Source organism: Lampris incognitus, chromosome 3, assembly GCF_029633865.1.
Source record: "Lampris incognitus isolate fLamInc1 chromosome 3, fLamInc1.hap2, whole genome shotgun sequence".
NCBI classification, from domain to species: domain Eukaryota; kingdom Metazoa; phylum Chordata; class Actinopteri; order Lampriformes; family Lampridae; genus Lampris; species Lampris incognitus.
Window position 1 is genome coordinate 71,039,362 of NC_079213.1, and position 13,766 is coordinate 71,053,127.

Consider the following 13,766-nt stretch of genomic DNA (forward strand, 5'->3'; position numbering starts at 1 on the left):
CTTGTCAGGAAATAATCAAAGGTAAATTTGGACCCGTGGTCAACTTCCAGTCCAACAGCAGCAACAGGTGATGGCAGCAGCTGTCTCTGTGACTGTTAGAATTTGGTCATAGTGACTTAAGAGTTCTCTCGACAACTACTTTTTCACAGATATATGAGCTAGTTCTAGAGCTAAAATGCTTCATGAATCATTGTTAGCTAAAAAAAACAAGGAGTCTTAAGATTAGGAGTGACACGTTCAGGATTTAATCCTAAATTGGCCAGTTAGGAGCTACTTTTAGCCTTTAGCTGTTTCATGAATATGGCCCCAGAGCTGAAAATATTTTTTTAGGAAGACGTAAGAGAACTATTAGCACATTTTACTATTGGGACTGTCTTCTGTGCCAAAACCTCCTGGTCTCATTTATTTGTTGTCCTCTGGGGACCTGGGGCATAAAGTTGGCTGCGTTGTGGAAAGAAGCAAGGTTGATTCTGACATGTTCACGTAGGGCAATGTGGGATTGGTAGTGATGTTTGCAGAAATGGCCACCAACGTAAAGTATATTGTCAAACTACCAGTGTAAAAGCCACTGCTGTAGTGGGTAGTTGAGGACTACAAAATATAGCATGACTTGACTGTTCCCTGGTTATGCCTGGCTCTTAGGTCCAGCTGGCAGTCGCAAGAGCCCCAGCTTGCTTGGGCAGAGTGCGGTGAGGGGCCCACGGTGTGAGGAACTGCCACTATCTATCCCAGAGCTGCCAGTGGAGAAGGAGCTAAAGCCAGACGAGTCTCCCACCACACCTGGGTCCACCACCAGCCAGCTCAGCAGGGCGACACTCACGCGTCAGTACTGTATGGATGAGCAAAGGCTAAATTGATGCTGAACCACAAACCACAATACATGTCAAAAAAGATATAACTGCATGTCTTTGTTTGCCAAAATTCTGCATGTATGAAATAACTGTTTGTATTATGCGTTATAATTCTATGCTACAATTATCTCATGTAGCTATCACTCTCAACTGAAAGCTGAAAAATATTTCTCTCATCTATCCTCCCACTCACTGCCTTCTTTCTTCTCTCTTCCTCTCGCTGTGCAGCAGGTAGCTCGGGGGACATGTGTGACCGAGGTAGCGGTGGTAATGGCAGTGCTAGTGGAGCTGTTTCAGGTGTGTCCGACAGCAGCTCTCTGTCCACTCCCAAGGCCATTAGCGACCTAGCGGCACGCAGGGCTCGCCATAGGCTGCTGTCTGGGGATGCTGACAAACACACCAGTGCCCCAACGTCTAGGCCCCTGAACAAAGTTATCAAGTCAGCCTCTGCCACAACCCTTTCTCTCATGATACCTGCAGGTTAGTTTATCTGTGGGTGAGATTGGGGTTTGGGATGGTAGATGTCCAAAGGATCATGCTTTCAGATAAGCATGAATTTTGTTCCATCTTCCCAACTAAAATCTTATCTCTTCTCTGAATCCTAAGACCACCATGGAGCCTCTCCGTTGGCCAGCCCAATGTCGCCTCACTCCTTATCATCCAATCCATCGTCACGGGACTCATCTCCAAGTCGCGACTTATCCCCAGCCGTGTGCAATGTGAAGCCCGCCATAGTCATCCATAGAGCAGGCAAGAAGTACGGCTTTACCCTGAGGGCTATCCGTGTCTACATGGGAGACACAGACATCTACACAGTACACCACATGGTCTGGGTGAGTAACCGGAACAGTAAATAAAAGTAAAGTTTGCTAATAATTTAGAGGATTAACATGGCATTAATTCATTTATGGGCTGTATTTATGTTATTGGAGTACATTATGTATTGACAGAGTAACATAATTATGTTGTTACATTGTATTTGGTTATAAGGCAAAGGTGGAGGTCCTTGTTGTTGACACAAGATGGCAGTAAACAACAGTACAACTGATTCTGCCCGCACTCACTTATCTACCATCTCTCATTTCATCTCTCAATAACCCCACTCCCATCTGACATCTCTCTCTCCCTATCCTTCCTTTGTTCTTTCCCTCGCTCTTCGTCCCTTCTGTACCCTCTCCTTTTGTCTTTCTCACTTGTTCTTTTCCACCTTTCCCTGCTCCCTCCTCCCCTGCTGCTCTGTCTCTCTCGCTCTCTCTCTCTCTCTCTCAGCATGTAGAAGAGGGAGGTCCAGCGCATGAGGCAGGGTTGAGAGAGGGAGACCTTATCACCCAAGTAAATGGTGAACCAGTTCATGGACTAGTTCACACTGAAGTGGTTGAGCTCATACTTAAGGTATGGCGCACACTCATAGGCAAGCATGCAAGTGCAGACAAACACATCTTCAATAGTACTTATATCAGTAAACACACTAAGTGCAAACACTTAACATTCCACATATGGTTTGTTGTGTGTACCTTGTATTAAATCTATTGTGCATGCATACCATAATAACTGCTGTCAATACATAAAAATAATAATCATGTCCATCCTGTGCTTGTTGTCCTGCAGAGTGGTGCCAAAGTTTCCATCTCCGCCACTCCGTTTGAGAACACTTCCATCAAGGTTGGCCCAGCCCGGAAGACAAGCCACAAGTCCAAGATGGCCCGGCGCAACAAGAAGACCAAGAGCAAAGAGGGACAGGAGAGGTGGGTCGTAGTAGGGCTCAGTTGAACGACTTCAAACAGAATTACAGGAGTGCACTCAGTAGAGTGCAGATCCCTGCCAGGTGTACCCATCTCCCCTTCTCCGGTGCTCGGACTTGGCGACAAACCACCTCTTTTTTTGCCTATCGGGAGAAGGGAAGTACACGCACACACGGACAGAAAAACAAGCGTTTTTCCTGCCATTATAAGACTTTTGCACAGCACCCAAGTCGATTGAAATATAATGCAGTACTCAAGTTAAAAAATATACCTACTAAAAATGTTCTGCCTGTCAGTCTGTGGATGCACAGCCTCCTAGGTGGACCCTCGCGTGAAAGCGACCCAGTCTGACATGAAATGACGGCGATTAGGCTATCATAATTTCAAAGTCCTTAACTGTCGAGGTTTTTATAGTATAAAATGAATGAAGGCAAATGGCTGCTCTGCTGATTCACTTTCATTCATAAAACAATGGTAAGAAAACATAGCTCAGCCATGGGAAATGTTTTATTGTAGCTACTGAGATTATTTCCAGCTGTAACTGTGATTAATTCTACTCTTGAAATTGTATTTTTACAGCAGAGTTTTAATATTGGAGACCATAGCACTTCTGCGTGACAGTGAGGTGAATAAGGCAAATTATTTTTGGTTCATCCAGTGTTCCTCCGGTTCTCCTGTGATGAGGTCAGCTGGGAATGATTTGCTGGCTTGCGAAATCCGATCGACTTCTTGTTTACTTGAAAGACTCGTACCCCAATGTATAAAGTTTTGACTCAGCCGTAGATGTGAGTTGCGCATGCGCACGGCAACAGTAAGAAAACATAGCTCAGCCATGGGAAATGTTTTGTTGTAGCTACTGAGGTGATTTCCAGTTGTGACTGTGATTAATGCTCCTCTTGAAATCTGTATTTTTATAGTGGTATTTTAACATTGGAGACTATGACGCTTCTGTGTGGTGGTGGATCACGCATGCGCACAATTGACTAAGATCGGGCAGCGATAGAAAGCAGGCGACAGAAAGCAGTGTTGGTTGATGGAGTTAGAGTATGAATGAAGACGGACTGGCAATGGCGAGAACAACATTTCAGAAGGTTTTTAATCACAGCAATCACGAGAGCTTCTTAATCATACAGTCATAACTGCACAAAAGATTTTAGGCTGATAGGTCCAGTAGTTTGCGAGATTAGACGCGGACACACACACACACACACACACACACACACACACACACACACACACACACACACTACATGACCAAACATATAATCCCCTCCAGACTACCACCTGGTGGAGATCAGAATATAGCCGGTGTCTCAAACATTTGACACGGCTTTGTACAATCGTACAATTGATTGTGTGTCTTGAATTCTTTTATGTGCATGCATTTATGGCTCGTGTATACATATGTGTGTCTGCATGTGCACCGGTCAGGTCTGTGTGGATTATTTTATTACTGTAATAATAGCAAATCCCACCTGGCGACAGGCATGGGTTCAAGTCCATGAATGGCATCCAGCGCTTGACCCGTGCCCATGTGCACAGGGTCAGTGGTTGTGTCAGGAAGGGCATCCGATGTAAAATTCTGCCAAATCACTATGCGGATTGACAAGACCATACTGGATCGGTTGAGGCCCGGGTTACCAACGGCTGCCATTGGTGCTGTGCCCTTACAGGGTACCGATGGAAACTGTAAAATCCGCTGTGGTGATCCCTGAGAAACAGGGAACAAGCCGAAAGAAGAAGAAGAATAGCAAATCCCACAATTAAGTATGTGTACCCATGTGTGAGTCTGTGTGTGTATTTTTTTCCCCCCAGTAGTAAGAAGAGGACATCTCTGTTCAGGAAGATCACAAAGCAGGCATCTCTCCTTCACACCAGCCGCAGTCTCTCCTCTCTCAACCGCTCCCTCTCCTCCGGGGAGAGTGGTCCCGGTTCTCCCACACACAACTTGTCTCCACGAAGCCCGACACAGGGCTACCGGTCCACGCCAGATTCTGCTCACTCTGGTGAGAAACTGAAACATGCTCGCACACACACAATCACATGCACAGAAACCTTCTTGGTATTGTTCAGCAGGACAATAGAAGTCCATGCCAGGCTCTTTTCATTCTTAAGTCACCTGAGGCATGCGCACACCCTCACAAAGACGTCTTGTTCACATTAACACATACTGTAGTCACACACAGATGAATTGTGTTCAGTCACACATACTCGAGAAGTAGCTTGCAACTCTCAATCACCGTCATATCCACAAATTCAGACGCATACACACAAAGACGCATTAATTTCTCATGAATTATGAATGAGTACTAAATGTGTAAATGACCCCCATATTGATTGAGTGCAACCAATGATGTATTTCACTCTGATGGACGGTAATATAGGATTTGCTTTAATGTATATTTTACTTACTGTGTGTGCTATGTATTTGTGTACTTTGTATGTTTGTGTGTCTTTGCATGCCATTGTGTGTATCTGGGGAGTTTTTTTTATACATCTGTGTGTTTATGTCTGTGTTCCTGTGCTTGTGTCTTGATCCGTCTGCTCCTTTGTGTACGTGTCCTCTTCACCTCCCAGTTGGCGGGAACTCGTCCCAGAGCAGCTCTCCGAGCTCGAGTGTCCCAAACTCCCCAGCCAGCTCTGGCCACATCCGGCCCAGTTCACTCCACGGCCTAGCCCCCAAGCTCCAGCGCCAGTACCGCTCACCACGCCGCAAGTCTGCCGGCAACATCCCCCTCTCCCCTCTAGCCCGCACTCCCTCCCCCACCCCCCAGAGCACCTCGCCCCAGCGATCACCATCACCACTCCCGGGCCATGCACTGGCACAAGCAAGCATTGGACAGTCGTTCCCGGTGAAGCTCCACTCGTCGCCTCCCCTGGTGAGGCAAATCTCCAGGCCCAAGAGTGCCGAGCCTCCCCGCTCACCACTCCTCAAGAGGGTGCAATCGGCTGAGAAGCTGGCTGCCTCCCTCTCCTCCTCCCCCTCCTCCTCTTCTCCATTGGGGGTCGGGGCAGCAGGGGAGAAGAAGCTGGCGGTGGGGACAGCCGTAGGGTGCCGCAAACACAGTCTGGACATTTCCCATTCAGAGTTTAAGAAGGAGATGCTGCAGAGGGACCCCAGCCTACAGAGCCTCCAGGTATCACCAAAAGAACACAAGTGATCTATGAAATTTTCACGATATTCAGAATTTCATCATCAAATATTTAAAGTAAGGTCAAAGTTAGGATGTTAAAAGGGGGAGGGGGAGGTGTATTTTCTTACTTTTTTGAAGAATTGGTATAGCTATTACATGTGTGTGGGACACATCTGTGACATTTTGTTCAGCAAAAGTTGTTTGGTTTCAGCCAAAGTTGTTTGGTTTGCAGCACTCTATAACCACCTCTCATCTAACAGGTTGCTTTGGGAGGGGAAGGTGGTCATATATTGTCATTAACATAATAATAGCATTATTCATGAGCCGCTACTCTGATTGGCTGGCAGTATTGCTGGCAACGCCCCCCCCCCGCCTTGATGGAAACAATGGCTGCTCAGGCAGAGGCTGCCTTGCTCTCAGCACAGACGAGCTTATGCAAAATCTGGGCACTGCGCCACAGCTGCCCACTGCTCCTATACAATAGGATGCAAAGACAAATTTCATTGTAACCAAAACAACTGTACAATGACAAAAATAAAGTGGCTTTCTTTCTTTGTTCCCGGTGTGACATCACTCCAAGTGTCAATTCTGAATGGTGAAATAGCTCTATTTGGTCACATAGGAAAGCTGGGGAAACATGTTAATTGAGTGCTGTGAACACTTAAAAATGATACTCTTTGTTGACAGCACAATCTTCACCAAGGCAAGACAAATCTTGCTTCCCCTAATACCCCCCCTCCCCCTTCAAAAATTTTCCCATGCCAGAACAAATATTTGTCACCAATGTGTTAGCTTTGTTTTTTGTTTCCTCTTTGGGAAATTTTACTAAAATGACAAATGTCTGTGTCACTCGTACCTCCAGGAGTCTGCCAGCGAGGGCCTGCTATCCTCAGCAGGGCGTGGTGTGGAGAAGGGCAGCCTGCAGAAGCACACCTCATCCTCGAGAAAGCTGGGGCGTCAGGAGGGGGACGGCGGCCCCAGCACGGTGCCTGGCTCACTTGGCCTGGCCCCTGGGAAGAGCAAGTTGAAAGACAAGCTGTCTGCAATCCGGCAGGACAGAGCAGAGCGGAGGGAATCGCTGCAAAAGCAAGACGCCATCCATGAGGTTGATTCGTCCGAGGATGAGACAGATGAGGGATCAGAAGACAGCCAGGATGGACGCAGGGGCACCACCTTCACCCCACCTCCCCTTCTTCGGCCTACCACTGTCCGTACAGGCCCGGGGGGCACGCTGCCATCCCTCTGCCTATCCCCCTGCCCCTCCCATACTGTATTCACTCACATGGGGTCCACACAGTTAGGCAGGCCCACTCCCTCACATGCACTGCCCTCTGTCACAGAGGCCAGGCTGAGTGAGCAGAAGCCAGCTGAAAGTGCATCTTCCCAGGGTGTGAAAGAGGAAAGCTCATCCTCATCTACAAAGGACAGTCATAGACAAGAGGGCAAGGCCCCAGAGCCAACCAGCACCACCAAACCCACCCAGAGCCCCCTCCCCTTCTCCACTCCAGGCAGTGCATTCATCTCAGTCAGCAAAGAGCCTTTCCTCAAGCCGTCCCCTCCACAGGATTGGAGGAGTCTCAAGGGGAAGACCGGCTCATCAGAACACAGGGCCGAGGCCCGCAACCTGGACAGCCCCAAAACAACCACCCCCTCTACGACTATCACTACTACGCCTTCTATTACTCCCACTACTACTCCTACTCCTACTACTACTACTACTACTACTACCACCACTCCTACAACTCCTGGACCCAGCAATGGCAGAGAGTCAGCCCACACTCCCTGCTCCTCTCCAGGCATCCCTAAGGAGAAGAAGGAGGCAGACAACCGTAGACAAGCCCAGAGCATGGCTGCTGCTGCTGCTGCTGCTTCCACTTCCACAAGTGCTAGTCCATCCTCCAGTCCTGGCGCCGGCACTACTTTAATCCCTCCAACCCCTGACAGTGGGATGGACAAAGGGGTGTCCCAGCTCACCACAGTAGCCAAGAGTGTCCTGGGTCCAGTTAAACTCAGCTCCCCTGCAGATAAGCCCTCCAAGGACCTGAAACCAACCAGGGGGGCCATGCCTGAGTTCCCGCTTGCCTGCCCCTCTTCTTCCCCCTCCAAACAACCTGGAAGCCCCAAGCTGTCACCTCACCTGTCCGAGCCCTCAACTAGACAGAAAACTGAGCCAGTCACTGCACCCATCCTGCCTCAGAGGACGGCTAGATCCTCTATCCAGAAAGATTGCACAGGCCTGCTGCAGACCTCTGACAAAGACCCCCCAGAAAGGCTGACGTATGGGTCTAACAGCAGTGCCAGCAGTGAGAAAGCTTCCTCATCTGCACCTGCACTGAGATTGGGGGCAACAATGGCTCAGCCCACACCCAAAATTACCCCAACCACCTCAACAGCATCTGAGCCACAGTGCAAGAAGCCCGAACCCCAGAGAACCACTGCCACCCCCACCTCCTCGCAAGACAAAACAACTGGCAAGAAGACGTAGCAGCAAAAGAAAAGATATGGAACAAATACACAGACCACACCACTAACTGCTGGCTTGAGGTTTTAAAACTCACACAAACTGCATGTTTAATAAATAAAACAACATATAGTTAACTCTATACTAATCTGAGAGTGTGACACTCCTAAGGAAAAATAAAGTTGGAAAGAGAGAGAAAGATTTATCCGACGTCGAAGGAAAAGACAGATGTGTTAGTCCTAGTTCCATTCCGGTTGTTCTGTGCTCTTAATGTGAGTGTTGTGGCAGCCATTTTGTTGTCATCCTGGCTGTATCTCCTGATCTTCTTTAGTTCCTACGTTCACACCTTGACTAATTGTTGTTGTGAAAAGCTGGCACTGTTTCTTTACCGTTCTGCACCAATGTATGGGGGTTAGAAATAAAAAAGTTCAGTGGTCTATGCACACATTTCGGGAAAATTGTCAGACTAGAAACACAATCTCTCATTTACAGCCTTTTCTTTCTATGGTGACTCACTGCTCCTCAACCTGAAGTAAACACGAGACTACATTTTGTGCTTCTCATTAAACAGGCCAAGTTGTGCCTTACAAACCTTTTCTCATCTTTCTTGCCCTCTCCAGTTGTCCCGCCAGCCATTCCTCTCTCCTACGTGTTTGCCTGCCCATGACCAGGAAATTTTGTATCTCAGCAATAAAGAACAGCTTATGCTTAGCAATCTGCATATAAACATATTACAGTGGTTTTAATAGGACTCAAAGCTGCGCTGACGGTGTACACTCAGCACCGAGCCAACCAGGCCAAATTACATTCTCCTCTCTCTCCTCCCCCTGCTCGACTCCCTGATGATCGAACACTGCAAGTCTGCAGGAGCGTAGATTTATTCCCTAAACAAGGAGCATACAGCCAGCCAATTGTTGGGGTCGCCAGTGTTGTATTAGATTAGCCCTTTTATGGTTTGTGCTGACTCACCAAATGACTGCTAAACATGAACAGAAAAAAGTCTCTAGTTTACTGTAAGGCATGGTACATTAAGCCCGACACCAGCCCTAGTAACAGTAAGCATAGCATTTCATAGCTATGCTCATCCTCAGCACCCTCATCACCATCACTGAATGTTAGGGCCAGCATGTCACAACTACTACTTAGCTTAGTCGTAAACAGAGGTGTTAGCTGTTTTTTGGCTGCCTACTTGATGCTTGCTACTGTTACTGGAGTGAACCTGCCTTGTGTAAGCAGGATGTGTTTTTAACTGAGCTTAAAGGTGTTTAAGTTTATCAAAGATCCAGTGGGGTTTGTCCAGTAGGGTTGCAGTGTCTTCTCATTACACATGCTGATGAAGGCCTGGTTTGGCTGCTCTTTTCCGCTCAATATGTGGTCCCACAAAGAAATGAGAGTATTTTACAGGGGCACCCTACCGTTCTGAGACCATGAGACCACCCTCTGTTCCTAAAACTCCCATCACCCAGACTTGTAATCAGACAACACACACTAACAGCTAGTGTTTTGTTTACCGGATAGTCACTGAAGTGTTTCAAGCTGGTAACCAAACTAAGTAGCTTCAATCTCAAGCTGGCACAGAAGCTCCCAAAATTTCGAGCGAGCCCAAGTTTTAGAAATGCTGTGCTGAAGGACCCCTCCAGCTTTTATTTCTAATCCCCTACTGTTCTTGAGTCAGCCACTGTAGGCTGCTGTTGTTTTGTTTGATATCTGGACCAACTTGCTGTGCTCTTTCTGTGTGTGTGCCTCTTATCCTGTAAAGTTAGAGGACTTTACTTTGTATATGCGTGTGAGCGCGGGAGAAAGCGTCGGTTGTTTTGTGTGGGTGTCTGTGTATATATAAGAATATTTAAAGTTTGGTTCCTCATCTGTTTTGTTTTTTTTACACTGCAGTGTTGTATACAGTTTGTGTATGTGTGGGTGTGTACTGGAGGTGCGTGCATGGGCGCGCATGCAATATGATGATGAGTGTGTGTTTTGGGGTAAACCTTTCCAGGACACCCCGCTGCCTGGCTACATGCCCATGTGGGTGTAGCTGTAGTGTCTGTTTAAGGAGGGGGGGGCAGGCTTTGCACAACCCTTTCATCTTTCATGCGTCCAATGAAGATGAAGACTCGTTTAAAAAACAAGCCAATCAGATCTCTGGCTTTAAGACATCTGTGCAGCTGTCCGCCAATGACTGGTCTGAACGCCGCTATGGTCCTCCCACAGCTCTGCGTGAGACCCGGGCTCGACTCGCATCTGTTCAATCAGTTGCGAGTTGATCAAGAAGAAACTGCAGTTAGCCTTTACATTTCCAGTCACCGTGGTTGTTTTTTTCCGTCTTTTGCTATCCTGTTTCGGTTTCTGGTTCTGTGTTTTGAGGCATGTGTTTTCGGGATACATAACTTCCTTTATTTCCCCCCTCTCTCCTGTACTTAATGGGTACTCATGCGATAATGTGTTCCTTCGCGCTACTTCTCGCATTTTTCTGATTACCTCCCAGATTCTTTAGGTTTGAACCAAGCAGCGATTCTAAAGTTGTTTTTTTGTTTTTTTCGGTTTTGTTTTTTGATTCACTTTTGTGGAAGATAATCCTCGGAAGAAACGGACTGCGTTCTGGGCTGGGAGAGCCCAGGTCTGGCCATCCGGCCAGTCTCGTTCATGTAAGCTCCGCTGATCTCGCGGTGTTCCCGTGAAGCGGGACGTCCTTCTCGCGAGCTCCAGATGAGCTAAACGGAAACCTCAAGACTGTCGTGAAACGGGAGTCGCTGGCGGAGACGAAGCAGAGCGCTGCTCGAAAAGCAGTCGTTCTGTCCAATGGAAAGCCATGTTGGATCACTAGTGGACATACAGTGTGTAAACTCAATGCTATAATCACAGCACGCTGACTGCAGCACGTTATGTTTACGTTTACTTTTTTTCTTTGTTTTGGTTTTTAATGTGTCGGTTCTTTTTTTTCCACCAATAGATCTTGACGCCTGTAGCAAATCAATCCTCTCTTTACAGGCTGTGAGACTTAACAACAGCTCCCTCACATGGTTAGGTCACTGCAGTGATTTCTGGTCTGGGTTTTTGGTTTGTTTGTTTGTTCGTTTCTTTGTTTGCATTTCAGCCTTTTGTGAGACGACTTGGTAGTGCACCGTAGAGGACGTTTTGCGGTAGTAGCAAGAGGGGAACGCAAAAGATAAAGCACATGCCTCTAAATCGTCTTCTGTGTGCACACTTACCCACGTCCTCCCCGGGGGCAGAAGTGTGCTGCTACAGGTGTGTCTGTGAAAGAGATTTGGATGTGAGAATTGTTGGAGAGAACGCGACTCCCATTATTTTGTCACAGGCTAAACCGGACTGGTTGGGATTTATCTGCAGTCTGCCTCCACCAGTCAGTCAGTCAGCAGCCCGGCGAGGACGTCCTTATCAGCCAAGGGGATGTCATGTGGCCGAGGCAGTGCCATTTATCTGTTTGGTGAATTTGAAGATTTGAACGCATTGGGAAAAATCCCTGTTTTTCCAAAGTCTTTATTGATACTGCTCCTCCACCTGACCCGAATACACACGAACACGCAGACGCATCACACACCGAGCCTTTCACATATGGGTTGGTTCAGCACCAAGGGATATATATGGTGATGATGATGGCCCATCCTATTGATCAGCTCTGAGTAGAAGGTGCTCGTTGACCAGGCCTCCATCACCAAGACAAAAAGCCCATCAGCAAGCTAGAATCCCTACCCTACTTTCTAAGTGAATGTGCACCGTGGACTCGTGTTCCTGAGTCGGGATTTGGAGTCTATAATAATAGTCCATACAGCCTGTGTGTGACCGTACAAAATGTAGCCCATCTGGTCTCAGCTGGTCACCCTATTAGTGCCGCACGAACAGCTGCCTCACACTCTGATCAATACTAGTGCCATTTTACCAACGCCAACTTCACCATCTCTGCGGACTGAATGTATGCACGCACACACACGTACGCACAAACACACTTACTCCTGTGAGTTAAGGTGATGGTCCAGCCATCTGCCAGAGAGTTGAGTCAATTGCTAGTTTCCCTGGTGGAGTCATTAAACTCCAGCCCTTGGCTGTGGTTGCACATATACACGCAAATGCACATGCAGTATATACATACAAGCTCACACATACAGACACCCCACACATAGGATCATGCTAGCTAATCAAAACATCAGGCAGTCTCCCAGCATCTCAAAGACCCTGTCTTGGGAGTAGTAAGACACAGATCTGGTCTAGCAATTGCAGTGTGAACCATTTCCACATCCTCCACCCTATTTTCACCTGTTTTGTCTGGAGGGATTGAGATTCACATGCATGGGAAGCATACCTGGGCACGTAGTGTATACCTACCTCTAACTCTGCACATGAGGTGTAAATTGCATCGGCTGGCCTAATTCCCTCTTGACACGTGGACGGACGAGGTTACGCTTTACCCGGCTCCTGGCCTAGCTACCATACAGAGATGGTAGGGTCACCCATTCTCCCCCGATTACACCCCGCTTCCTCACACACCAGTACTTCACGTTCAGCCTTGCAGTGTTTGCAGTGTTTTAAGCCTGTAACAGTGCCCACATTCTGTGTATAGTGTGTTTCTGTGTGCGCACGCGTGTGTGTGTGTTGGGAGGGGGGGGCAGGCATTACCTTGTTAACAGCAAAGACCAACTTTTATTGACTTGTATTTGCAAGATGTGTGTTTGTGTCCAGAGTGACAAGTGAGAGAGGGAGGTGAGATTCAGCCGTGCACAGTAAAAACTTGAGAAAGGGTTTAAAAGGAGAAAAAAAGCATTGCTTAGGTAAAACCAGTGCAATATCTTTTTTTTTAATTTTTTTTTTTGTGGTAAAAGCATGTTGTCGGTGATCTTATAACAATAAAGGGTTTTTTCGTATGTAGGCCGGGGTTGTAAAGTTTCTTTATTGTGTTGCATGATGCTCTCTCTCACCCCTTGTTCGATTCTTTTAACAGACGCGCAGCTGCTCGGCCTGACAGCCTTTGTTTTACGGTCACGTCGCTCGATGCAGCAAATGATGCTTTCTACATTAAGACAACGTTTTGGAGCGATGCTTCCACCACTAAAGGGACATTTCAACACATCACGCAAAGTCAGCGATGATATAAAAATTGTCAGCCGTCGCTGCCGTGGCTTCTGACAAATTGAGTATTCCTCCTTTTTTTAAACATTTATTCATTTATTTTTCTGCCACGAGGGTAGCACTCCGCTCGCAAATAAAAAAAGCTCCTCGCCGACCTCGCGTCTTGAAAATGTGGTCAGATTGCCCGGCTGTCTTGCCAATCTTTTGATTTCCAATCGTTTGTTCTCATCAAGAGTTTATTGTCTGGCTGGAGAGTGAGGGAGAACGGAAAAGTGGCGGTAAATTGTCTGTAAACTCATTTTCCCCCGGTGCCTTGTATTACCAGTAAAGTGGCATCATCCACTCAGTTAGGCTGTGGTTTTGCCCGGCACGAGAGCTCCCTAATGGGGCTTCAAATGGGCCGATCAGCGGATTGGTATGCGCGTCTGTCGTGGTGGTGGGGGGGGGGGGTTCTCTCTCTCTCTCTCTCTCTCTCTCTCTCTCTCTCTCTCTCTCTCTC

At 47.5% G+C, this 13,766-nt stretch overlaps 1 protein-coding gene across 1 annotated transcript in view; it reads left to right on the forward strand.

Moving 5' to 3' along the window:
• Window positions 1-13,066, forward strand: part of mast2 (microtubule associated serine/threonine kinase 2) — a 228,622-nt gene extending 215,556 nt beyond the window's left edge. The window contains exons 25-32 of the mRNA XM_056277837.1: window positions 643-822; window positions 1,080-1,331; window positions 1,458-1,684; window positions 2,121-2,243; window positions 2,460-2,596; window positions 4,412-4,599; window positions 5,171-5,730; window positions 6,590-13,066. Coding sequence (XP_056133812.1) covers window positions 643-822; window positions 1,080-1,331; window positions 1,458-1,684; window positions 2,121-2,243; window positions 2,460-2,596; window positions 4,412-4,599; window positions 5,171-5,730; window positions 6,590-8,212 — 3,290 coding nt within the window. The 3' untranslated portion in view covers window positions 8,213-13,066. The remainder of the gene's footprint in view (window positions 1-642; window positions 823-1,079; window positions 1,332-1,457; window positions 1,685-2,120; window positions 2,244-2,459; window positions 2,597-4,411; window positions 4,600-5,170; window positions 5,731-6,589) is intronic.
• Window positions 13,067-13,766: the final 700 nt, after the last annotated feature.